At 47.5% G+C, this 25,315-nt stretch overlaps 1 protein-coding gene across 9 annotated transcripts in view; it reads left to right on the top strand.

Annotated features, from left to right (window-relative positions):
- Positions 1-25,315, top strand: part of EPS15L1 (epidermal growth factor receptor pathway substrate 15 like 1) — a 2,005,341-nt gene that overhangs the window by 1,686,860 nt on the left and 293,166 nt on the right. For 2 of the 9 annotated variants that reach the window (XM_069649178.1, XM_069649177.1), the window contains one exon: positions 885-2,472. The exons of the other annotated variants lie outside the window; for them this stretch is intronic. In XM_069649178.1, coding sequence (XP_069505279.1) covers positions 885-890 — 6 coding nt within the window. In that variant the 3' untranslated portion in view covers positions 891-2,472. Of the gene's footprint in view, positions 1-884; positions 2,473-25,315 lie in introns of those variants that run through there. 9 annotated transcript variants of the gene reach the window in all.

The following is a 25,315-nucleotide window of genomic DNA, read 5'->3' as shown; positions in this document are numbered from 1 at the left end:
AATCATTGACCCTTCCTGTCTTTGTCCCCAGCTTTCATACCTGATTTGCGAAGGTGGTTTGAAGCATGCTTCTCAACTGATTGTGATGGTCTTAGGTCCTTCTCTAAATGTTATTCTTTGCAATTCTTTTGGCGGTGGCCTTAAATTCTCACCTGAACTAATCAATGAAGTTTCCTTTCTTCTTTTCTAAATATCCAACTCGCACATCAAATCTTGCTTTTCTTCCAAAGGTAATTTCAAACGTTCACTTAAGCCAAACAGTGACGTTTCTTGTCTTCTTTTCCAAAATCCATCCATTATATTCCTGGTCCTCTTTTACATATATCAAACTTAGTCTTTATTGCAAATGGAAAAATAGAATAGAATATTCACCAAACCTTAAGAGGGATGTGTTTCTGTTTCCTTTCGAAAATCTTACTTTTTGCATGTCTTCTGATGGTGTTCTCAAACTAATGCCTAAACCAATCAGTGGTCCTTCTCAACCATCCTCACACTTTAACTTGAGAAAGGAACATCAGTTAACAGCGTGCAGTGATCTGTCATTGACTCCATTAGCAGTGCTGTTGAATATGTTCCCGGAACCTTTAGTTTCTGGTGGTCGAAACAATAAGGTTACAAATGCAGATGATTCATGAATTGCATGGCCCCTTTACAGTTTTTCACTAGAATCCCTCTGAGATTTTTCTACCGTTGCAACTACTACATACAGGAAGTAACCTAACGAGAACAGCAGGTGGGCAAGTGGTACTGCTGATTTTCCCTTTGCCACTCTTGAGGGTTTCTAGTTAATTTTCTACAGTTGATAAGCTGGCACAGCTATGAGCTGGCTCTGTTATTTATCCAAAACTGCACGTTCTGATCAAGCCTTGTATTTTATTTTTTAGGGATGAACAATGATGTAGCGGCTATCTATGGTTTTCTATTTTGGCGGCACATTTATGGATATTTGCTGCGATGCAACATGTCTACTTCTCTTGATGCTTGGCCCGACTACCATCCTGCTTTAACAATCTAAGATGTGTCTGTATTTGGTCTGCCAACTCTACGTGCTTTTGCTAGCTATATTTTACTGTGATTAATTTGTTTGTGAGCTATTTTACGAATGCCATGTTTGTTCATTCATTGTTTTTAGCAGCATAGTCCTAGCCCACACTGCTATGTGACATCCTAAAAGAAAACAGTAGCAATGACACACGCTCCACGCAGTTAAAGCCCTCTTCTCTTTACCTATGCGCAGTACAGAAAGGTAACCATACAAAACATTATCGTAGAGTTTCCTGAATCAGGATTGAATTTAGTTCCAATGATGCCAATTAAGAGGTAAGCCAGCGGGGCAATGGCCACATTATTTTGGATGATATAGCAGAAATCTCCAGTGTGTATCGCCTTTTTCTCTATCCAGTTTGATCTTCTCTTCTTTACTAGAGTACCCTTCCTCGTCCAGTGTCTGAAGTACTTTTTTGTTTAAGTTCCTTAAAACTATGTTTTGGAATCCAACAAAATAAGAGGGGATGCTGGTGGAAGCACTGCAGCCTGAATTTGCTTTTGATTAGATTGCAACCATTTTAGTAATTAGAGGGCTCGACATGTTCTCTCATATTATTTATTGCTTGTTGTGATGAAGAATCAGCAATCTTTTTGTGCACCTCATGATTATTAAATTGGGCAGTCGAAAGATCGTTGTCTGGCAATTAGAGCGAACACACTTCCTCCAAGAATTGAAGATAAGTGGCGGTACAGCCACTTTAAATCCCTAAAAACAGGAAAATGTCCCCAAAATAAAAGCACAGGAGGAAACCCATTTCTAACAAAAAATAGGAAACTACGGAGACAGGGGTGGCTGGCCCTGCTTCTGCCCATACAGCTAATGCATCATTGAATCAATGCTACCATCTTCACAGGAAGGAGATCTTGTATTGTTTTACTGCATTATATGTAGAGAAGCTTTAGGGTAAAGATGCGCCTTTTAATGTGCGTGAGCTACAAGTGCTAAGAAGCCTTGATTACAAAAAGATACCTGTTTTAAAGGTAACCTATATTTTTACTTTCTTGACAATGCTGACGGTAATTACTTTTGTACGTCCTAAAAATAATTTTACCCACAACTTGAGAAAATATGGAGTAAAATACTCCCACTTATTATTTGGAGCACTGCTTCATCCACCCCACGGCTACCTATATAACATGGCTTTACTCTTTGGAAATGTGTGCGTACAGAAGCATATTAACCTCTCTTGGAATGTGGTCTTGTTATGATGGCATTTAATAACATCAGTCCCTGTAATTCTTTTGACCGACCTGCTCTAAACATTGGGCCACATATTGAAATGAGTGTTACCATGCCCTTGTGTTTGTATATTGACCTACATATTTGTTCCCCAGCCAATAGCAGCAGAGCTAAACTTTCTCTGTTATGCATAGCTGTGTTCCCACATGAAAGACCTGGATATTAAAGTGGAGTCATAATGTTGATCATTTTGTAAGCAGTAGTCTCTAAAATAGCTGCATATTTGAAGGCGGAGTATGCTGCAACAGAGCATTCCTGACAGCGAATGCTATAACTCTGCAAATTACTTGCAATGGAGTAAGCTTAGTAAGGCATGTCAAATTTGCAAAGAAACAGGACGAAAACACATAAACCCAATAAGACAGACCTGACCTCTTAATGAATCCATTTGTTAAATGTGCCTAATTTAACCTACCTTTGAATGTGAGTGAATGCAAGGGCTATTGTTTGAATGATGAGCTGTTGGTGAACCATTCTTGTTGTGACATGCCCAACATTTGACGTCAAAAATTGTTTACAGAGGTTGCCATGCTGGATTGTGAATGAAGCCTGGGAATGTTCACCATTGTTTCTACATAGCACGGTTGTATTTCTGCTTCTGGATACCATGTGTCATCTTACAATAGTCAAGACAAGTCACCACTGTCCCCCTGATAGATAACATGAGACATGTATGTCATTTTGTAACTTGCCTTAAAACCATATATTTGGCTGCAACTCTGTGTTTCACCCCATGGTATTTATTTATGGCCTGTTACAGTTGAATGTTTGGCCTTCCAGTGGCAGGGCACCATTTTAGGAGTATTCGGACCAAAAGGCGTTACTGTGAATGCTCATAACTATTCATCCATTTAGTGTAATGGGAATATGCAGCAGTACAGCTCCGAACAAAAATAGGCCATGTACATTCATGTAGAACCCTTCTCTTGTGCAGTCTCCTTGGTGTGAATCGCTCTGGAAGAAAATGCCAAGCAGTACTAAAGGGGGAGCACTGCTATAAGCAAAGAAGTCACTGAACAACAAAAATGTGAATTATTGTCTATCCAAAGGTGCCTGTGCCTTGAAGATAGCATTAAGAAAGAGCTATTCCCAGGAAGTTAACCGAGAAGACAAGGTTGCAATTTAGCGGATCCCCACAATAGGCCAATTTCCTGTGATTACCATTGAAATTTGGAGTGGAGTTGAAATTATTTATACGTTTTAACTTTCAACAGGGTTACTAATAACGCTAGCAAAACTATAGTCCTTATGGACGCTTTGAAGACCCGATTTCGACCATCATAATCTACAAATAATCTCTGTGTCATACGTGCAGTTTTCACCCCAGGGCAAACACATTTCGAAATCACCTTACATCACTTATACAGTTACTTTTGCACAGAGGTTGTTGGAGTCCTCGTACAAAAAAACAGTCATCATAGTCTCCTCTTTCACATGATAGTCCAATATAACCTCGTGCATGAAACCAGGATGAGTTCACAGAATCTCTCTAGTAGCGAAAATAGTGACCTGGCTTTTCAACATAGTTACCCTTCATTGATTCAGAAATCGCCAATAGCACAAAATGACTAAATACTCAATGCTAGACTTGGCCTCAAACAAGACTCTATACTGGACCCGATTTATTTAATTTGTTTTTAGCTGATCTCACTGAGACCTCGCGTAGTCCTAATGCTAATCCACTGTCAATGGGTGAGGTTAAGATCCCATGGATGCGCTAACCCCTCTGGCCTTACAACACTCTTTTGACCTGTTTCAACAAAATGTGACCATCAACAACCTTTCTTTTAGCATCACCAAAACCAAATCTATGGTCTTCTTCCCCTCGTAGTTTGGAAAAATGTCACCTAAAGTATGGCGACCAGTAGATACTTGGACAGATATAAAGACCTTGGACTAGCATTTGACCCACGTCTAAAGTGGGATAAGCATATGGAGGGACTTCGGTTAAGGTTTGCCAATTGACTGATCTCCTACATTGTTTTGCCAAAACTCATGCTGGCTACACATTGTCTGCATTAATACAAATGTATAAGTCAAATGTTCGCCCGGTGGTGCTCTATGGTATTGAAATCCGGGCACAGAGCATACAAGAAGTATTGAAAAATTGGTATCACAGACTCTAAAATCTATACTCAACCCACCACCTTACCTGTTCAGTATATTTATCTTGAGTTTTCATTTCCCTCAAGTCATAGTAACATTTTGATTAAGAAGCTCAGCGCTTAAGTTGCAGCAAGCGCCACTTAACTCATTATTAGAGCAAATGAAAGGGCAGGATTTGTCCGTTTAGTTACTTTGTCCTGTTGAAGGATCTATCTCTCCCAAGATAAAAATCTGTCATACAAAATCATCTATGACATGAAGCAATCAACAGTGGATCTACCTACCAAACGTTTGCCATAGGAGTACCTCTTGCAACTCAGTCTTAGAGGTACTGTTAGCAATTATCTAACTGCATATCCTTTTAATTGGATTGCTGCTAAATATCTTTGTATTCAATTTGACTTAATTCATACAAGAGAAGTGATTGATATAGAATATCTAAAAACTCATGTGACTGTAGTCTCTGTGGTGACTTAGTCTTGGAAACGGCAAACTATCTGCTGTTAGAGTGTGAATCTTTGGAGCAATTAAGAACCACCACATTATTAGCAAATGGAATCACTAATGAGATAATTAACATGAACACATTATGGACAGAATATTTTAAAGGTGACAATGTGCCACTGATTTATCGCATTTAAATAGTAGTGTGAAAATGAGACTGTATTTAAACTATTAGATTAGCACATGTTCCCTTTTATGCTGATAGAATTTTTCTTTTTTTTAAATCGGGTTCTTGTATAGCATAGAAGCAAATGTGTTTATTAACTTGATATATATCTTATGCCCATTCTTTTCTTTTATGGAACTTCACTTTTATAATATTAACTTTGGATGATATGTAAATTCTGTTATGGAAAAAGCTATTTATTTAGCTGTACTGCATCAATAAATAAATAAAATAAATACAAAAATGCAATGCTCTCCGTTAGGAGGGTTTTCACAACTACTACGGCAGGGTTCTGGGAGGCTAACATTAGTGGACCTGCAAATGTTTAATACAAAAATCTGAACTTGACTCTGTCTTGGTAATGAGGACAAGCAGCTAGGCAGAGACTAACGAGATCAGGGGGTTTGGTTTTGAGTAAAATTCACAGAGACAAGGGGTTGACTAGCAATAGATTGTCCAAACAGGTACATTCTGAAATACTGCATTTGTTTATGAACACATATGCATTAATAAAAGTTAAGTATAAACAATATGGTCACTTATACATTCAAAGTTTGGTGTCCAATCTGGCACACACACTACACTTTAGAATTCACTCAGTGGATATGATAGCGGTGTAACAAACTTTCAGAGAGGTGGGTGGAGATGTTAAACAATACAACATATGCCTTATATTAATGTAAGACAAAACCAGAAATGTAAACCTAACCCTAAAGAGTCCACGCCTTATAGTTGGAAAAGAGTTCACCAAAGTTAAAAGTAATTAGGCAAGTTTTGGATACTTGGGGGAAGATCTAAAGTATTTGAAAGCTCCCCCGTGTAGCTCAAAGGCATGGTAATACTATAGTCAGTAGAAGGAATTAAAAGTAAAACAAAGTTAGAAGAAGTGGCAGCTACCTAGCCCAGTAGTCCAATGGGGACTGCAGATAAGATCCCCAGACTCAGATTCCCCTATCCAAAGTCAGACCCAGGTAGCTGCACTGTAGGGTTTTACACCCATTGGAGTCACTGGGGAATGAGGGTGGGGTGACAAAACAGCTATGCATTTCTAACCCCTGGCCCACTGATTAAGACAATCCACAACACCAGCTAACCTAGGGCTGTTGCAACAACAGCTCTCACAGTCCATTCAGAGGTTGGTCATCCAAGGCTAGCCGGTGCAGAGGATTCTTTAGATGACAACTATGATAGCTGTTTCTATGGATTTGGTGGTTTCGCTCTGTCAGAAACCTTCCAGAAACGAATCCCTATCACTACCTGGCTGGGTTTGGCTGAAGTCTCAGAAAGTCCTTTGTGGTGGCTCCCACAATGTTTATTGACCGCCCAGGATACCATAGGCACAACAATGATGTGACCCAGCTCATGTTCTGCAGGCACAAAGACAGTGGGCCACAAAACACAGGATCCACCAGGACTCTCCTTCCTATTATCAGAGGACAGCAGCATCAGAGCAGCAAGGTCCCGGGCCCACGATGAGGATATACTACAAAAGTTACAACACCAGCTGCATGAGATTGCAGCAGCAGGAGTCGTCCCCACTTCAGATGCTGTGCTCGAGATACAGGAACACAAGCTCCAGAAGGACGACCTCCGCGCTTGTGGATTGCAAACATGTTGGGCCCACCAGTTCAAAGGTGGGAAGGTCTACCATGTTAAGTGAGAGCAGACCTTCACCTTGTGGTGGATAGCTTTGACATTTATGGTCCCAGCAACAGTCCTCTGTTGTCATCATCCTGCAGTGTCTTCGTCTCCAGGTATTTCGCTCCGGTGGCCGACTGCCAAAATGCCCCAGATCCCTTTCTTATATATAAAATCCTAGTGTGAGGGGGGGAGCCATTCCACCAATAGACAAACCTGCAACATTAAAACTGAGCAGCTGTCCAATTACGTACAGCCAGCTCAGGTACTGTCATGGCTCATTCAAGGCTAGCTTTTGTGTACAAGGATTTATTTATGCATTTTTTCCACCCACAGATTCCTCATCTTAGATATATATATTTCTGAGGCTTGTGGAATCTGCTTAGATCACATGCTGTGCATAGGCCGACATCTAGTGGAAGCTGCAGAGCATTACAGTTGTTTTCAGAATTCGAAAAAGGGACGTTGAAAGGGCCTTCCAGTAATACTATCCCTATAGTGATGTCCACTTTACCCATGGTCCTTCACGCATCATACATCTTCCAATGCTAGCTGCTTATGGAAATGTTTTGAGCCTCCAGGGGTTGTTATGCATCGTTGATGGGCTTTATGGGCTGTACATATATTGAGCCATTAGCACCCAATAACCTCAGTTCCTTTTTTCAAACTCTGTATGTTGTTCAGGAATGCCGCTATTATTTTTAACTGACCATCCGAATCCCAAGGTAGGCTTGTAGCCCTGCAAAGACTGCTGGAGGCAGATGTTGTCCTTTATCCCCACATGGTCTAGCTCTACGTCTTGGGAGATGAACAAGATACAGAAGACTATGCATGTGTCAGGCCATGCACGGAAAAGCTGTCCAGGAGCCTGCTGCTAAATTTTACACCTTCCTCCATAAGGGCGGAAAGCACACTCCCTCCAAATCTCCTGTTTCAACAAGGCTGATTTTAAGATGTGATGGGGTGGTACACTGCTTCAAACTTTAATGAAGTTGACCGGCAAGAGAAGCAGCAGCGTCACAATAGGTCTTGGTTCCACAACAATCGGTTTGAATGTCATTCATCCTCATTCACCAAAATGCTGTTGCATCTTATTTTCCAGGGATGATGAATCTTCTTTTAGAATCACCACCCTCTGAGGTATCGTTCTTCACTGGCTCTTGTAAGCCAGATCAGTGGAAGGAATTCAGGCAACAGATGTTGTACAACTTAGCCAAGGTGCAGCGACTTAGGTCCCAGCGCCAGTGGTGAAGCAAGGAGGCACTGTTTTTGGACGAGTCGACAGAGGCACCTCTTCATTCTGCAACCACATGCCTGCTGGTTTGGGTTAGGTTCAGTCACCCAAAACTGCTTCCCTCCAACACCAGACAACACCCACCTTTGCGGTCATTGCACAAGCACTGGAGTTTACACTGGTTCCAAGTGTCCAATTGTTCACTAAAATCAGGCGGGTTTTCAATGATGATGATCCCGTACCTTATCGGTTGAAACCCTTGTGTTCAGTAGAGTTCAAGGATTTCTCAAAGGAATTCCCTGCCCTCACCAATTTGTCTACTGACCTTATGGATGACTGTAGTCTGGACACCTTCCCTGAACTGGACTTCATTCAGGCCTCTGCATATAGCAAGTCTCATGATTCTTTCATGAGAACCATTGCTAAAGTCTGTGATAACCTAGAACTGTCTGCTCAGGCGCAACCTGTGGTGCAGTTTGACCTTACAGACATTCTTGAACAGAAGTGATCCTGATGTGGACACCTATACCTTTCAATGCGGCAGTGGCTGCTCTAGTGCAGACTGCATTGTTAGAACTCGCCTCTGCCACTGACGTTGGACCATGACCTTGCAAAGAAGTATTGCCCACCCCTGCAGATCTAGGCTTCCTATAAATGTACCCTATTTCTGAGAGGCTGTTGGTTCAGGACTCTACTGTGGCTTGATGGCACGTTTCCATCCTTGCCCAGAAAAGGAGAAAGCAAGAAGCTGCACACTTTTGGCCAAAAGGTGTTTGCTTCTGGTAGGCTGGCCTTGAGGACTTAAGTCCACTTGCGCTCTTGCGAAATGCACCTACTGTCAACAGAATGTCTCGGATGCAGGAGAAGGTTTCCCAATGTTGTGATGAGTCGACCTCCATTGTTAATGAAGGGTGGGAGGTAGCCCGACAAATTCTCCTGTTGGGCCTTGGCAAGCAAGAGGTTCTTTTCAGTCAGGATGGCTGAAACTGCAGGAGCAGGTATCTTATTACACATATTGAAGATCCATGAAGTTCTATGGATGCACGTGCAACTGTGGCAGCGGTTAGCCCAAGAGAGAGCTGGTCGGCACACTGGGTGGTCCAGAGACACTGCCGAAAGCTCAGTACACGGATGCTCGAGCAGAGGTCGGTACAGGTTTTTCCCACCAGTCCAGGGGTTGAAGCTTCTGGAGATCAGGAGAGAGAAGCAGATACTCACGGGTCCTTTGCTGGAGGCAATGCTGGCCAGCTGCAATGGTTGTCCTTGTGTCTTCAATGGGCTGCACTTCTATGAGTGGTTCTGGCTTCAACGATGATCTATCTAATGGGTGCAGGAGTCCTCCTTTTATCCTGCATTTGATCTGGATTCACCACCTATTCACCAATGGTAAGGATCTGTACCATTCAAACTGGTAGGGGCTGTCCAATCATGGGCAGCCTCTGGCCAACACATCTGTCCAGGAACAGAAGACACACTGTGAGTCAGATGTGAACTAGGTCCTGTAGGGGAGGCATGGTATCACAAGTATGACACTGACGCAATCGGTAGAATTTGTAAAACCTTTATTGAAGTTGTTGCAGCTGGACAAACTCCTACTTTGCCCTGTAACTAAGATGTGATTAGTCTCGACCATCAAACGATAAACAAAACAGCCCTAGTGCAGTCCGTCAAATCAAAATGATATATGCTAACGAAACCTAATGCCTGCCCTATCTCTTGTACAAAAAGTGTATAAAGGAGAAATGTATGCAAAGGAAAAATCAGTGTTCAAAGGAAAGAATGTGGTTGAACCAGCTCTCAAGTAATGTTTCAACAGAAGTTCACATAGTTCCCCCTCTGTTGGGCTCAGACCTCTCGCAACAAAGTTCATGTAGGTCCCTCTCTGTCGGGCCCAGACCTCTAGCACCAAAGTTTACAAAGGTCCCCCTCTGTTGGGCTCGGACCTCTCACACCAAAGTTCACTTAGGTCCCCCTGTGTCACGCTCAGACCTTTCATGACAAAGTTCAACAAAAACGTGCAAGGGGGCTCCCTTCCCCGAGCTTATCACAATTCGGGTCTCCCTCTGTCGGGCTCTTACCACTTTCGGATGCCGAAGACTTTCGAATGTTTATGGCTTTCCTTACAGATAATCTCTGAACCACTTCGACTCAAGGTTCATGGGTTAACTTTCACTCTCCCCTTCTCTAGGAGTTAATTTTGCTTACTTCATTTTTGCCGTTAATTCACTTTATCACTTCAAACAATGTACCTTTCACAGAAACTTTCGAGTGGACTACTTCCTTTCGCCGGACCACTCTGTTACTTATATTGCTGATTTCACAGCTGTCTTTACTTCAAAGTTAATTCACAGGTCTGTCTTTCTTTGCTTCTGACCACACGTGTTCAGCCTTCACTTGCGATATAATGTTGCTACTTCAAACTTTAACACACACTGGTCTCTCAGGTCGCTTGCCAACTCACCGGCTGTGTACGTTTCTTTCTTGGCTTTCCGATTTCCAATTTACGAGTCAAGGTAAGTACCACAGGCTTGACCTCGCCTCCCCAACTCTGCCGTTCACCCTGGAGGGTCGCTGGCGTCCTTGAAACACAATACAGCCTTTTGATGTGGGATCTGGCCTTCTCCACGTGTCTTTTGCGGCCTGTCGGAGGTAACGACCTCCAGTAGGGAACTCTTGGGAATTTCGACCCACTGCTCTTGTCCCTTGGTCTGTCGCTCTGCTCCAGTAGGGTTGGCCTTGCCCAGGAAGTTCTGCTTGTACTAGTGTTTCGCCTTGCTCATGGTGTGTCTCTAGGTTCTGCCTTTTATTCGTGTGAGGAGAGCTAATTGGCATCAGGTGTATGCACCTAGAGTCAAATGCCTGACTTTGCCTGACCCGATTAGCGGGACATGTCCAGTATGATGTGTGAAAGTTAATGTTGTTATTCTGTCACCCTCTTCCTCGGCCCAGGGTTGTGTAAAAAAGGGGGGTGGGGAGTTGGGACCTCGGAGAATCCTAAGAAATAGGATGGGTTATATATGATAGGTTATTTATAACACGCTTAATGCCCAGAGGTTTCTAAGCGCAGACCCAGGGATCGAACCTGTGTTGCTCCATCTCGTCTTGCTTTGAAGGCGAGCATGTTGCCCCTGAGCTATCCTCCTGAGACAAAATTGGGGGAATACCGCATCTCACCATCGTCTGCCTCAGCCCCATCCCCCGAAGACCCGTCACCCAGGGGATCCTCAAGCACTGGTCCACCCCCAAGGTCTGGATCCAAAGGTGATGGCCGTGCCCTGGCTACCTGTGAGAGCGATCCCGGGTCTAGCGGGTGACACACCCTCTGGGTTCTCACATACCTTTCCCATATGCAATGTAACCGCATCTATTTCACAGGGAAATCGACGTTCCCCTGTTCTTTACCTTTTCGGTGTTCCACAGTGAAACAGCAAGGTTGTAGGTCTAAGAACCATCGCGTGACTCAAGGGTTAGAGTCCTTTTGTTGACTCATTCATACTAAAGGTGAGTGGTCAGTGACAAGTGTGAACTTTCTCCCTAGAAGATAGTATTTTAGTTGGATAATTGCCCATTTGATGGCAAGGGCCTCCAATTCCAACACCGAGTATTTCCTCACACGTGGGAAGAGTTTACGACTAGTGAATAGGATGGGGTGTTCTAATCCATCGCATATTTGCGATAAAACAGCTCTTAACCCTGTGAGAGAGGCATCAGTTTGTGAAACAAATTCTTTTGAAAATTCTCCTTTTAGTATTGGGTTCTGACACAAGGTTTGTTTTAGATTGTTGTAACAAGCATCGTCATCATCAGTCCAATGAATCTTCTGGGGTTCAACATTCCTTAGTTTGTCTGTTAATTTGGCTGTTCTACCTGAGAAATCTGGGATAAACCTACGGTAATAACCAAATCGATTTTAGGAATGCCCTGCTGTCTCTCTTGGTCTTGGGTGTGGGGACATCTAGGATGGATTTCACTTTCTCTTGCTGGGGCTGGACACTGTCATTCCCTACAAAGAAGGCTAGGTATTTCACGGCCAATTGAGCCAGCTTACATTTGGATGGGTTGGCAGTTAAGGCTCCCTGAGAGTTCTCATAATACTAGAAACATGGAAAAGATTGTCTCCCAAGTTTTACTATAAATGACTGTCATCAATATAGGCCCCACAGAAATCAGAGTAAGGCTGTAATATCCTGTCCATAAGTCGTCGACCAGGCCAAAAGAGAGGACTTTGAACTGGAATAGTCCCAGGGGTGTCGAGAAAGCTGTCTTTTCCTTGTCAGGTCCATGTACTGGGACCTGCCAATATCCCTTTTTTAAATGTACGGTTGATAGGAATGTGGCATTTCCAGGTTTATCTATTAACTCATCGATGTGTGGCATAGGATAGCCATCGAAGGCGGAGATGGCGTTAACTTGCCTGAAGTCTATGCCAAAACCTCCAGGAATGATCGGGTTTACCAACACAATAGGGCAGGACCACGGACGCGTATAGGGCTCGATAATATTTGCCTTCAGCATTTTGTTCACTTCCTCAACCACTATTTGTTTTCGTGCTTCTGGGAGTCTATGTGGTTTTAAATGGACCACATATCCCTTTGTTGTTCTGATATAATAAGTACCATGTGCTCTCACTGGTTTCTTGCAGAATACATTGTGGAATGTCATAATAACATCATCAAATCTTCTTGTTTCTGTTTAGGCAGTTCTTGGAGAATAAGTTCAGAGTTGGCTATTGTTAGAGAGAATTCTCTGTTAAGGCTAATTTCCCCAGCTTTGCTGGATTTTTGAGGTTTATTTTTTTCTCCTGCTAAGAGTGACACTCTCTTTCTCCAGCATGGGGTCTGGCATGGATTCACATGCTCATGAATATTCCCCGTCGTCAGGCTGGGAATCCTCGGTAAAGAAAAAACCAGTATCAGTTTCGTTTCTGATCTGTCTTTCGTAGTAGTAACCAATCACTGGTCTCTGCGTCATACTGACCACAGCCAATGACTGCCCTCTACCTAAGCACCGCCTCTGGCAGCCATCTTCAGATTTTTACCACACGTTCATGTGTTGGGATCCTCGTGCTATTGCTCTCGAGCGTTAGTGCTATTTTTTCACGTTTTTTGCTCAAAAACCTCGTTTTTTCGGTCAGAAGAGCCTCAAGCTCCACCGACTCTCCATCCGATCAACGGGGACCCGTGTCGGATTCGTCTGCGCCCCTCAAGGGTGAAGATTTCGTCGAGCTACGCTTTGGAGGACTCCAGAAGCTTCTCAGGCCCGGACATGGCCCAGGAGAAGGGAAGCTCGACGCCCGGAAAGCTGTTCAGGGTCTGCCTTGGATGCCAGCTGCAGAACGTCTTTAAGGAGGACGAGCACTCCTTTTGTCTCTACTGCTTACATGAGGACAAGACGCACGTGGAGAAGGACTGTGCGTTTTGCGGCAATATGTCGGAGCGGACCATGAAGGACCGCCATCAACGTCTCGCCAACTGGCTGGAAGGGAAGAGCCCGTCAGGCGAGAAGAAGAGGAAGAAATCCGAGCGGTCTTCTAAGACCTTTGAGGACGCCTGGCGACGGGGGTCCAACACAAGGCCAAGCACCGCGAGTCCGCTGGCACCGGGAGCGCCGAACGGTCGGGCTCTACGGGCGCCAGGCAGGGCGCACCCTCCCCGGCACCATCAACCACGAGCCAACGCTCTGGGTCGGGTAAGAGGAAGGGCGAGCACCCGGCAAAGCTCCTGGAGAAGCCCCGGTCGAGCTCGAAGGCCCCATCGGAGGGGGAGCGAGGCAGTGTCCCCCCCCTCAAGGATAAGGTGGTAAGCGCACCTAAGGTGGTGAAGGCCTTAATCCATCCGGCCAAGCCCTCTATCGATACTGTCGCGGCGACCCTGGCTCAGCCTGTGGAGGCTACACCAGTGGTGGCGACCTCGGGGCTCAGAGTCTCCCTGCCACCTCGGAGGGAGTCCTCTTTTGTGCCCATCGATAGGACCCCATGAAATCCCCGGCGGGGAAGAAAAAGGGGGGGCAGGCCGTCGTCGTAGATTAGGCTTCAACCTCGGAGGAAGAGCTGATCGAGGTCTTAAGCCACGGCCTTGGCGTGGAAGAAGACCGGCCCGTCGGGATGGATCCCGACGCAGGTGACGACGACATCGTCGAGGGTGCCGACGGGGCCCCTGATCGCCCGTCGGATTCCCCTCTGCCAGCGCCGCAACACAACTCGGCGGCCATTTTGTTGGCTATACAGTCCTTATGCTCAGAGATAAGTATGAGACTACCGTTGCCGACGGAGGAACCTCTCCCGTCGGGGGATCCTGAACCGGGACCTTCTGGCGTTCCCCCGCCCAAGAAAAGATTCACCCTCCACCTCCTTTTCAGCCGTCGCGCACCGTCCAGCCCTCCTCCCCGTCCACCCAAGGGGATGATACGGGGACTGACACGGCAGCGACGGGTACGGACGACGAGGTATACGACGAGGATCTACCGTCGTCACCTCCCACCAGGGCTTCTCCGCCCGACGAGATTGGTTTGTTCCACTCCATGATCGCCAGGGCATCCGAGCTTTTCCAACTCTGCCCTGAGGAGAAGAAAAAGGAAGGATTCCTTTATCAACGGCGCGAGGCCAAGAGGAAGACGGTCCTCGTGGTGCCTCTACTGGACGACATTTGGGATGAGGGCCTCGCCCTCCTCAAGAACCCTTCCACTACGCCAGCTATAAGAGACCGGTACGAGAAGAAATACCAGGTCCTGGACGCGGCCCCCCTGTGCCTCCGGGCGCAGCCTACCCCGGACTCTGTCGTCTCCGCGGCGGCCAGGAAGAAAGCGGGGGGGGTGCGGCCTTCACATCGACTTCCCCACCGGACGGCGAGGGAAAGAAATTGGACACTATGGGACGCAGGGTCATCTCGTCTGCAGCGACGACGATTAAAGCGGCCAATGCCTTGGCTATCGTGGCCCGCTACGACAGGGAGCTATGGTACAAACTGGCTCCCCTGCTGGACTTCCTACCGGACGACAAGAGGGCGGATGCCCTGGAGATCCTACAGGAAGGTGAGGTGGCGTCGGACCACGCCATCACTATTGCGACGGACATCGCCGACACTGGGTTTCGCCAGTTGGGCAACGGCGTGTGCCTTAGGCGGCGTGGATGGCTCAAGGCTACGGACTTCTGTCAAGACGTACAGACCAGAGTCCTGGACATGCCGTTCGATGGGAACAACCTGTTTGGGAAAACAGTGGACGATTCCCTTCAGGCCATTAAAGCGGACACTGAGACGGCCCGGGCCCTTGGGGTTCTGCAGCAACGACGGACGCCCTTTCGGAGCAGCGGAGGCAAGGGCGCCTCCAAAGGTTCCGGCGGCGGTTTCTCCACCTACCGTCAAGCGGCCCGCTCGTCGACTCAGGAGGCCTACAGAGGACGAGGCAAGTCTGGCGGACCCCGCCGTCGTCGCCAAGGAGGTCAAGGCGGCAAAGCCTCGTCGAAACAGGATTGAACCGACCGTGGGGTCAGGCCCCCACCGATGCACCCCGGTGGGAGGCCGGCTGGCGAGCTTCGTCAGCGTGTGGGAGTCCATCTCCACCGACCGTTGGGTGCTGGACGCCTTAGCCCGGGGCCACGCGCTCGAGTTTCAAAGAAGGTGCCCGTGCGTCCCTCCCGTGGCCAGGAAAGAGCTTCACGTCCCTCAGCTTCTCCTGGAGGTAAGGGCGATGCTCAGGAAGGGCGCCATCGAACTCGTCCCAAAGAGGCTTCGGGGCTCCGGAGTTTACTCAAGATACTTCCTCGTGAAGAAGAAGACGGGAGGATGGCGCCCCATCCTAGACCTGCGACGTCTGAACAAATTCATCAAGGCGCAGAAGTTCCGGATGGTCACCCTCCAGCACGTCCTGGGTCAGCTGGAGGAAGGAGACTTCCTGTCGTCTTTGGATTTGGAGGATGCCTACTTCCATATTCCCATCCTAAAGGGGCACCGAAAATTCCTCAGGTTTGTGGTCCAAGGGCGTCACTACCAGTTCAAAGCCCTCCCCTTCGGACTACGGTCGGCACCCAGGGTATTCACCAAGTGCCTTGCACCGGTGGCGGCGCAGCTGCGCCGCGAGGGGATCCACGTCTACCCCTACCTGGAAGACTGGCTCATCCGAGCCAAGACGAGGGAGCTCGCCGTGGAGCATACGGCAAGGACTGTCCAACTTCTCACGGACCTGGGATTCTCCGTGAACTACGCCAAGTCCCACCTGGTACCCGCGCAAAACGCACTGTTTCTGGGAGCGAAGCTCGACACAGTGTCCTTTCTGGCCTCCCCGTCGGAGGAAAGGACCAGGTCCATCCTGGGCAAGGTACAGCGGATGTTGGCTTCAACCGCGGCCAAGGTGAGGTCCATCAAGTCCCTCCTCGGAATGATGTCTTCTTGCATCTACCTCATTCCCATGTGCAGGCTCCGGATGCGCCCGTTGCAGGAGTTCCTGGACGCGCGCTGGATCCAAACGACGGGCGGCTTCGAGGAGAGGATCACACTCGACGAGAGTTTCCGCCGAGCGGTCCGGTGGTGGGGCACCCGCGCGCATCTGACGGCGGGCATGGACTTCCAGACCCCAGACCACCAGGAGACAGTGACCACGGATGCCTCCCTGGAAGGGTGGGGAGCGCACACCGAAAATCTGCACGCGAGAGGCCTTTGGCTCCCGACGGAGAAGTCCCTCCATATCAACGTCCTGGAGCTCCGTGCAGTGTTCTGGGCCCTCAGGTCCTTCCTTCCGTCCCTCAAGGGCAAGGTGGTGAGGATCTTCACCGACAACACCACCACCATGTTTTACATCAGGAAACAGGGCGGAACCAGGTCCCCAGCACTGTCCAAGGAGGCGCAGGACCTGTGGCATTGGGCCGTCGCCCAAAGGATGTTTCTGGTGCCGTTTCATCTGGCAGGGATAAAAAACACCATCGCCAACTCACTCAGCAGGGAGCTGCGCTCGTGCCACGAGTGGGAACTACGGCAGGATCTAGTGGATCGCCTCTCCCGACGGTGGGGCACACCCCAGATCGACCTGTTCGCGACGTCGACAAACTCCAAGTGCCGGAGGTTCGCCAGCAGGTTTTCCCAGGCGAGGAGCATGGGCGATGCTTTCTCGTTCCCCTGGGAGGGCCTGTTCTTCTACGCGTTCCCTCCTTTGCCACTGCTAATCCGGCTCGTAAACCAGCTCAAGAGGTCACGGTGCAGGATGATCCTCGTCGCACCTGCGTGGCCGAGGCAGATATGGTTCCCGGACCTTCTGGACTTGTCAACGTCCCCGCCAATCAAGCTGCCGGTGGACGCGGATCTACTCTCCAGGGAAGGAGGCGCCATCCTCCACCACGACCCGAATCGCAAACTCCAAGAGTTTGGAGGATACGACATACCGGCCGACTGCAGAGAGGTTCTTGCAAAGGCCAGGGCGTCCTCGACTCTTAAATGCTACGGACACAAATGGAAGAGGTTCTCTGTCTGGTGCCACGCACAGAAGATTAACCCTCTACGGATTACGGCTCCCCAGGTACTGCCATACCTGCTGACGCTGGCCAAAGCTGGACTGGCACACGCGTCCATCAAGATTCATCTTGCTGCGATCTCCCGATACACCAGAACCACGGGGCGGACGTCCTTGTGGTCTCATCGTCTGGTGAAAGAGTTCATGAAGGGACTGTTCAGATCGTTCCCGCCGGTGAAGCCTCCGGCCCCGGCGTGGGAGCTCAACGTGGTGCTGACCAAGCTCATGGGACCTCCGTTCGAGCCTCTGCACTCGGCCCCGTTGAAGTTTCTGTCGTGGAAAACAGCGTTTCTTGTGGCCATCACCTCCGCACGACGGGTGGGAGAGATCCAGGCCCTTTCCTGCAAGGCCCCATACTTGACTTTTCACGACACGAGGGTAGTGCTCAGGACGCACCCCTCCTTCATGCCCAAGGTACCGTCGGACTTCCATCTCAACGAACCCTTGGTGTTGCCTGTGTTCTTCCCGTCGCCTTTGTCGCCGGCTGAGAGGACTTTGCACTCGCTGGATTGGCTAGAGCGCTGAAGTTCTACGTGGACCGCACAAAGTGTTTTCGGAAGACGTCACAACTCTTTGTGAACTTTGGACCTGTCAATCAGGGGAAGGCTCTCTCGAAGGCTTCCATTTCCAGATGGCTCTCCGGCTGTATCATGTACTGTCATCGGTTGGCAAACCGACCGCTGCCTGGCCATCCGAGAGCCCATTCCACCAGAGCGATCGCAGCTACCACGGCGTTCCTTTCTGGTGTGCCCTTGCTGGACATATGTAGGGCTGCTACGTGGAGGTCGACGCACACCTTCACGAAATTCTACTGCGTCGATCGGGATTCCAGGGAGGAGTCCAGGGTCGGCCAAGCAGTGCTGCGCAACCTGTTCGCCTGAGGTGAGCCTGGTGAGGAGGTAAGATGCTTAATGTTGAGTTTGATGTGATGCTTAATGTTGATCCTTTGCCACCTCCCGTGGTTGTGCATGTGTGTACTGCTATGTATTCTTTATTCATGAGCATGTGAATCCATGCCAGACCCCATGCTGGAGAAGGAACAAGTTACTTACCTGTAACTGTTGTTCTCCAGCATGGGTCTGGCATGGATTCACATGCGAACCCTCCCGCCTACCCCTCGGCGGCTCTTCACTTGGTCATACTGCCACTTCACGTGCTTCCAAATCTGAAGATGGCTGCCAGAGGCGGTGCTTAGGTAGAGGGCAGTCATTGGCTGTGGTCAGTATGACGCAGAGACCAGTGATTGGTTACTACTACGAAAGACAGATCAGAAACGAAACTGATACTGGTTTTTTCTTTACCGAGGATTCCCAGCCTGACGACGGGGAATATTCATGAGCATGTGAATCCATGCCAGACCCATGCTGGAGAACAACAGTTACAGGTAAGTAACTTGTTCCTTCTCCCACTCTTAGGCATGATTTGAGAATGTGTTTTGACTATGTAATGTGTTTTATGGGCTATGGGATCTTTTACTCCATAGGGCCTCATGTGTTTTTGGTATGTGTGTTACACAGCACCCTCAGTGCAGTAACACAGGGGTGTCATAGTGACCCCCAAACATAGACTCCATACCCTGGGACTGACTACTGTCTCCAGGGCATGTAAAGTCACCATTGGCTTTATTAGTATCAAATTGTGAACAGAACCAGTACAAACCATCATATTGTGGAAGTACTGGTAGGGGTAATTCGATTGCCCCTGGGTCTGTTTTCCAAGGGGGCATTGTCCAGTCCCCCCTTGTCGGGTTTCTGGCTGGTGGCAGTGGATACCACGCAAAATATTCCACCGGAATATTTCCTATGGGATTTTCCCATTCATTTTAAACGCACCACTTTTTGGTGCAATGTTAAAGATATTGCCGGGTTATTTATTTAATATTTATTCCCCGGTTGGGTCTTTTTGCCAGGACTCTGTTTTAAAATGGCATTTGTGTTCGCCTCTGAAACTCTAACCCAAGTCGAGCCCTTTGTTCCACTTTTTGGCGGGCTTCTCCACAGAAGCCCTCTAAATGGTGCCACTCTGTCTGGGGTCAACAGGATGTGCGGAAGGGAGATTAGGCACCCTGGACTGAGTTGCTTTGGCAACTCAAGTCGCACTCTTGTGTGATTGGCACAGTGGTGAGCCGCCCGGCTCACCACTTAGCATGTTTGAGTGACAGCTAGGCTGATGAATGGGGGTTTTTCTGCATAAAAGCAGGGCTTTGGGGACTGGAACTTCAGAAGTCGCCACAGGACCTAAAGAATCCGAAGAGGGGAGAAGCTGAGCCATCTACAACGACGACACCACCGGTGGAGCCCTGCTGTACGAAACTCACCACTTTCCCGACGACAGAGGAGATCTTCTTCCAGGAGAGTCTTCTTCCCTTTGAGCTGGAGGGACCAACCAGTTCGCCTTTTTCGCCTTCCTGGATCGTCTCGTGGTCGAATCGCCCGTGCCAAGCACCCCGGCGGCCGGATAGCCACACTTCACCACTACCGCGAATAAAAGGATCGTACCTTTTAACCGGGAAACTCCACGGCTGGTTTCTTCCCTAGCAGTGCAACGACCTCCAGCTTTTCTCCACGTTGAGATCATCTCTTCCCCTGTACGAAGCTCTGACTTGCACCCGCTGCCAGGAACAACTGCCCCCGCTGGAGCTTTCTCACCATTTCAGGTACTGTGTCCCACCTGGTCTCCCTTGCAACAGACTGTCCAAGGTGTCCTGTACCTGTAAATCCTTGACTCTCTATCCTGGGGTGACCTCAGACCTGCTAACAGTACCTTTCTGACTTGATCCAACCTCTTTTGACTTTTCTGCAAAGACTTTGAGTGCATTTCCACTGTGTGATCTTGGGCACATTCAGCCTTGCTCTCTCCCAGAGTGGGCCTGGCCTATGAACTTTTTGCTCTACAGTAGACCCTGCTTTTCTTGACTTGCTGTGGTTTCTTAAAAGTGTTGGGACTGTGTGTGTTTCCTATTCTGCCGTTTCTCCCTTTTTAAACAAATTATTGGAGTGCCATCTACGGTTATGTGCTCACCTCTGTTTTGCTAAATAAGTGGTGTCTTAACCTAGACTTGTCGAATAATTAACTAGGGAGGTGTATATACTTATAGTGACTGTGTTTGAACTTGCTTGACATATTAGTGCCAGTGTATTTTTACAAGTGAGTTTTTAAATAAATTATTATATACTTTTATACCAAAGCTCTGGTCAGTGTTTGCTTGTGCTACTGTATTTTTAGCCCTATTGTGTATACTCTATATACTGCCTAACTCTTCTTCAGAGAAGTCTGACTGCTCAGCCACAGCTACCATGTAAATCTGGGTGGTGCAGACTGCTACCAATTGGGGTTACTGCTTACTCCTGTGGTCTTAAACTTTTTGCAGTGGTCCCTGAGGGAACTGCACAGGTTTCTGCCTAACAGCTATCTCCTCAGGTACCAAACAAGACAATATCGCAGAGGTGGCGGCGGAAGGATTTTCTTTCCACTCCTTTAGGAGATTTACGTAGTAGTGGTGGGTATTTTGCTTTATATCAGGTTGCCCTATTTTATACGTACTGGTTCCTGTTTGCTCTAGCACCTCATATGGCCCATGCCTCTTTGAGACAAGTTTATTCTCGGAGGTCGGTAAGAGGACTAATACCTTCTGTCTTACTTAAAAATATCTTAAATTCAACTTCCTTGATTATGTGCATGAAATGTCCTGGACGTGGCTTCCATGTTGGGGAAACTAGTCAACCTCTACATAAACGCATGAATCTCCATCGTCAAAGCGTGAAGCGATGTAGTAACGAGAGTCCAGTGGGTGAGCATTTTTCAGAAACTAATTATACCCTTGATGATTTCAAGATTGCTGTACTGTGAGGTAATTTCAGGACTGACAAAGCCAGAAAGACCTAGATATTCAAATGTATGCACATTTTCAATACAATGGCAGGGGGCTTGAACAGACATCATGTTTTCATGAGTCACTATTCCAACTAACACACTTTCACCTTTTTCACTCAGAGATACAGGTGTCACAACATCCAGAGCTGACACGTTCCATCATTTTTTCAAAAGCGATTCAAAGACATTCAACTGGCACTGCACCATTTCTGTAAGGCAATTAATTGCTGTAAAGCTCCCTCCACCCCATCCTCATCTGCCAAAAGCTTTCCATGACCCTTGTTCCTAGTCAACCCCCACCCTTTCCTCTTGATTGGGATGTAACACAATCCTGTTACGGTATTTGACACCGAGTTACCACACTGGGCTCCACGGGTCAAAGGCCTCACACATAAAACAGCTGTATATCCCCTCTTTCAGAACCCTAGACTCACAAGCCTGATATGTTGTTGATTGTGCTACCACTGATCTTGTAAAGGGTTTGGCCTGACATACCAAGGTTCAACTGAACTGCACAACCAATGACTGACACCTAACCAACCCCTCCTGCATTTCTGAGAGCACTCTAACAGGGTGGACTGTTTTTTCATTTATTTTCCTTGCTCTTCGCTTTGCCCTATTTAACACAGTGTACCATATAAGACTGCAATGTGTGGGGGAGTTGAACATCCACATGCCTTTCTGAGCAAAACTACAAATCAGGTACAGAAAGGCACAGATAACTGGGTATCTGCAGGAGGGGCTATGAAAGCTGTATGCTGTGATGTTTTTCAAATGCTTAATTTTATCTCTGCCTGAGGAAGTGGAGACATTCCACGAAAGCTCGCAACATTATATATATATAGATATATATATATATATATATATATATATATATATATATATATTACACGGCCCGCGGATATATATATATATATATCACACGGCCCGCGGTAGTAGCCGTGTAGTTATGGTTAAGTTGCTAAACCCATAGGAAGAGCACTTTTTCGGCGGCTCATGACTTCGCTCCCCCTGGAGGAATCGTCACCAAATTTTGAATGGAAAAGTATATGGCCGGCTCTGAATTTTTTCGCCAAGTTGCGTAAGGTTTCGTGCGGGAGGGGGGCAAAGTTATAGGGGGGGATCGGCAGCGGCAGTCGTCTTTCTGTGATGAGTGGTGGCAGGCACATTTGCAGAAGGGGAGTGCATTCCATGAGACATGAGGATTTTAACATAGCGTGTACTATGGTGTGTACTGTGAGGTAAGTCTATAGCCCCAGCGATGCATGGCTGCAGCCCTAGCACAGAAAAGTATGTCCACTGGTTGAAACGGTATGTCCACTGGTTGAAAGTATTTGCCACATTGTTGCTTTTTGTGTGTGGTTCGGCTGAAGTGCACACAGTGTTGGTTGCATGGGTGTGGTGATTCGTAGAACAACCTACAGTTGTCAGTGTATGGGTGGAGATGCTGCCGTGACCAGTCATGCAGTGTGTCCACTGGTTGCACTAACGCAATAGTGTACATATGGAAGAGGTCATGGTGCAACTGGTTCTTATATGTGCTTGCTTAGTGTGCATTGCGCAGATTAGTAAGTGTTGCAGTGCACTACCACCATTGGTTCTCTGCATGTACTAGAGTGTTGGGAGCAGGCCCAATGTTGTGAAGATTGTCTTGTTTGGTTGGCATGCTTATAATGCTTTGTGATTGGAAGTGGGTAGCGGTGCCAAACAGCGATATGTTTCTGCATTACGGTAAGGGGAACACGTGTCCTTGCCTCCCTGCTTTATGGTGACAGGGTTGGGTGGAAGTGCTAGTGCGTATGTTGTCTTGTGATTTCAGCCACATGCCTACATGGCCGTAAACCATGCACCCAACAGCCTAGGCCTTCATCACAGCCACCACAACATAATGCACAGATGTAGTTGTCACTCTGCATGCATTTGAAGTTGGTGAGTAGCACACAACAGTTGTGGAGGACATTGTACACTTGGTAGAACGGCAGAAGTGAGCTGCTATGCATACATTAGCATATGGTGTTCACCATTGCTCCTGTTGCACAATAGGGAGCCACATATCATCATTTGCGTTTGCAATGGTTAGGCCCTTATAAGATCCTTGCTTGAGAAAGTGTTTGACCACATTGCCCCATGAAAGGAAGTCAGCAGCATCAGAAAGTTGCAATATGGACAATGTACAGAGGCACGCACATACCGTTCAGCACAGGCAACCAAACGTCATGGAGCCATGCTTGAAAAGATGTGGCCAGGGTGAAAGGTGGCAGGCGCAATTGCAGATGGGGAATGCATTACACATGACATGAGGAGTACAACGTGGGGTGCACTAGGGAATACTGTGTGGTGAGGGCCTACCGTCTTGGATGCATGGCTGGAAGCTTTACTCATACAGCTATGTGGGTTGCTTGCAACTACTCCTCAGATTGTTGCGTTTCGTGTGTTGTTTGTGAGTTGTGCATGCATTGTTTATTGCATGGGTGTGCTTATTGTTCGCACATGATATATTTGCCAGTGCATGGCAGGAGCTTATGGAGTGACTAGTTCTGCAGTGTGTCCACTGAGTGCTGTGGTGAGAAAGTGTGGGTGTACCAGTGCATAGGGTTGAACTGAGTAGTGTATGTGCTTGAGTAGTGTGCATTGCACAGATTACTAACTACTGTACTGCACTTTGAAGTATTTTCACATCGGAGTTGGTGGAGTGCTGGGGGGAAAGAAACTATGGCTAGCTGCAGTTTGTGGTGCTGGGTGTTGCTCTGGGTGAATATGGACGCTGAAAGCGTGCATCGGTTTGCAGAGCTGTTACCTGGAGGTGCTTTCACATGACACAAGACCTGTACTGTGAGTGTGTAAAGGTACGTGTGCAGTGCAGGAATGATTGTGTTCGATGCAGAGGTCTTGGATGTGAATGCTACATGCATGTGTGACTATTGCATACTACCTAATGCGGGAGTGTTGCATATAAAATAGTGGAAACGGAATAAGGAGTGCCTGTGCTTTACTGAGGTCTGGCCCTCGCTGTAGCTGGGAAGGCGCACGTGCTACAATCTGCCCTTTTGAGCATGGTGCCATTGCAAATGGAACTGTGGAGATTATCCAATCAGTTGTCGAGGGTGTGGGTCACAGGGAGGGGAGTTGATATATTTCCCCAAACCTCGATGCAGTGAGGGTGATAGAGATGAACCGGCGCAGGGTGCTCATCGTGGGTCATACCTTTGTGAATGATCTGCACAGGTATGCCATTGAAAGAGGCTTTGATACTAACTTTCAGTTGGAAGGAGTGGAAGCTTTTTGGGGTACAGTGTATTAGTGGGGTTTCAGTGCCATGGGGCTCCTTTGTACATTTGCTCCGTCACCTTGATAATTTGATGACAGCAGTGATGCAGCATTTTTTCCCACTGCCAAGGTGATTTTCTCCTCCATACCTCCAAGAGGTGCATGGGACCATGCCGGTGTAATTTGCCAACAGCCAGAGGTCGGGAGGTGTTTCATACACAGAAGCATGTGTGACTTTATGTGCAGTGCTGGGATATTCTGCACCGACTACGACAGCATTAACGAGCAAGATTTGCAGTGGTTCCAAGGAAATGGCATTTTATTGACCTCCATTGGCAATGCTGTTTTGTTTTCCACTCTGCACGCAGTGTTGCAGACAATCCTGTAGAACTGTAAGAGAAGCGTTGATGTTCAGCCCGTATATTTGTGAGGAGGAGAAGCAAATGGGAAAGTCATCGAAAGAGATTAAAAAAAGAAATGGTATGCAAGCACGTACATAACAAAAACAGGACAAAAGAAATTAATAAAAAAACCTTGTTTTAGGAGACAGTACTACAGACCCAAACCCCTACCCTGTTTTACATCTCCCCCCAAAACTCACTCCCTCCCACCATTCTTTCATCCCTAGCATGAAAACTCCGCAAATTCTGCTGTACTTTCACGCCTCCGCGTGCCACATCCAACCATTGAAAGGAAATTGTGGAGCGAAAGACACTGCTCTATAAGGTTGGTGGGTCTGGTG

The sequence above is a fragment of the Ambystoma mexicanum genome, chromosome 1p, assembly GCF_040938575.1.
Source record: "Ambystoma mexicanum isolate Mex_15411 chromosome 1p, UKY_AmexF1_1, whole genome shotgun sequence".
NCBI lineage: Eukaryota > Metazoa > Chordata > Amphibia > Caudata > Ambystomatidae > Ambystoma > Ambystoma mexicanum.
The sequence above is the reverse complement of the archived record's forward strand: the minus strand, read 5'-3'. Positions and strand labels throughout refer to the sequence as shown.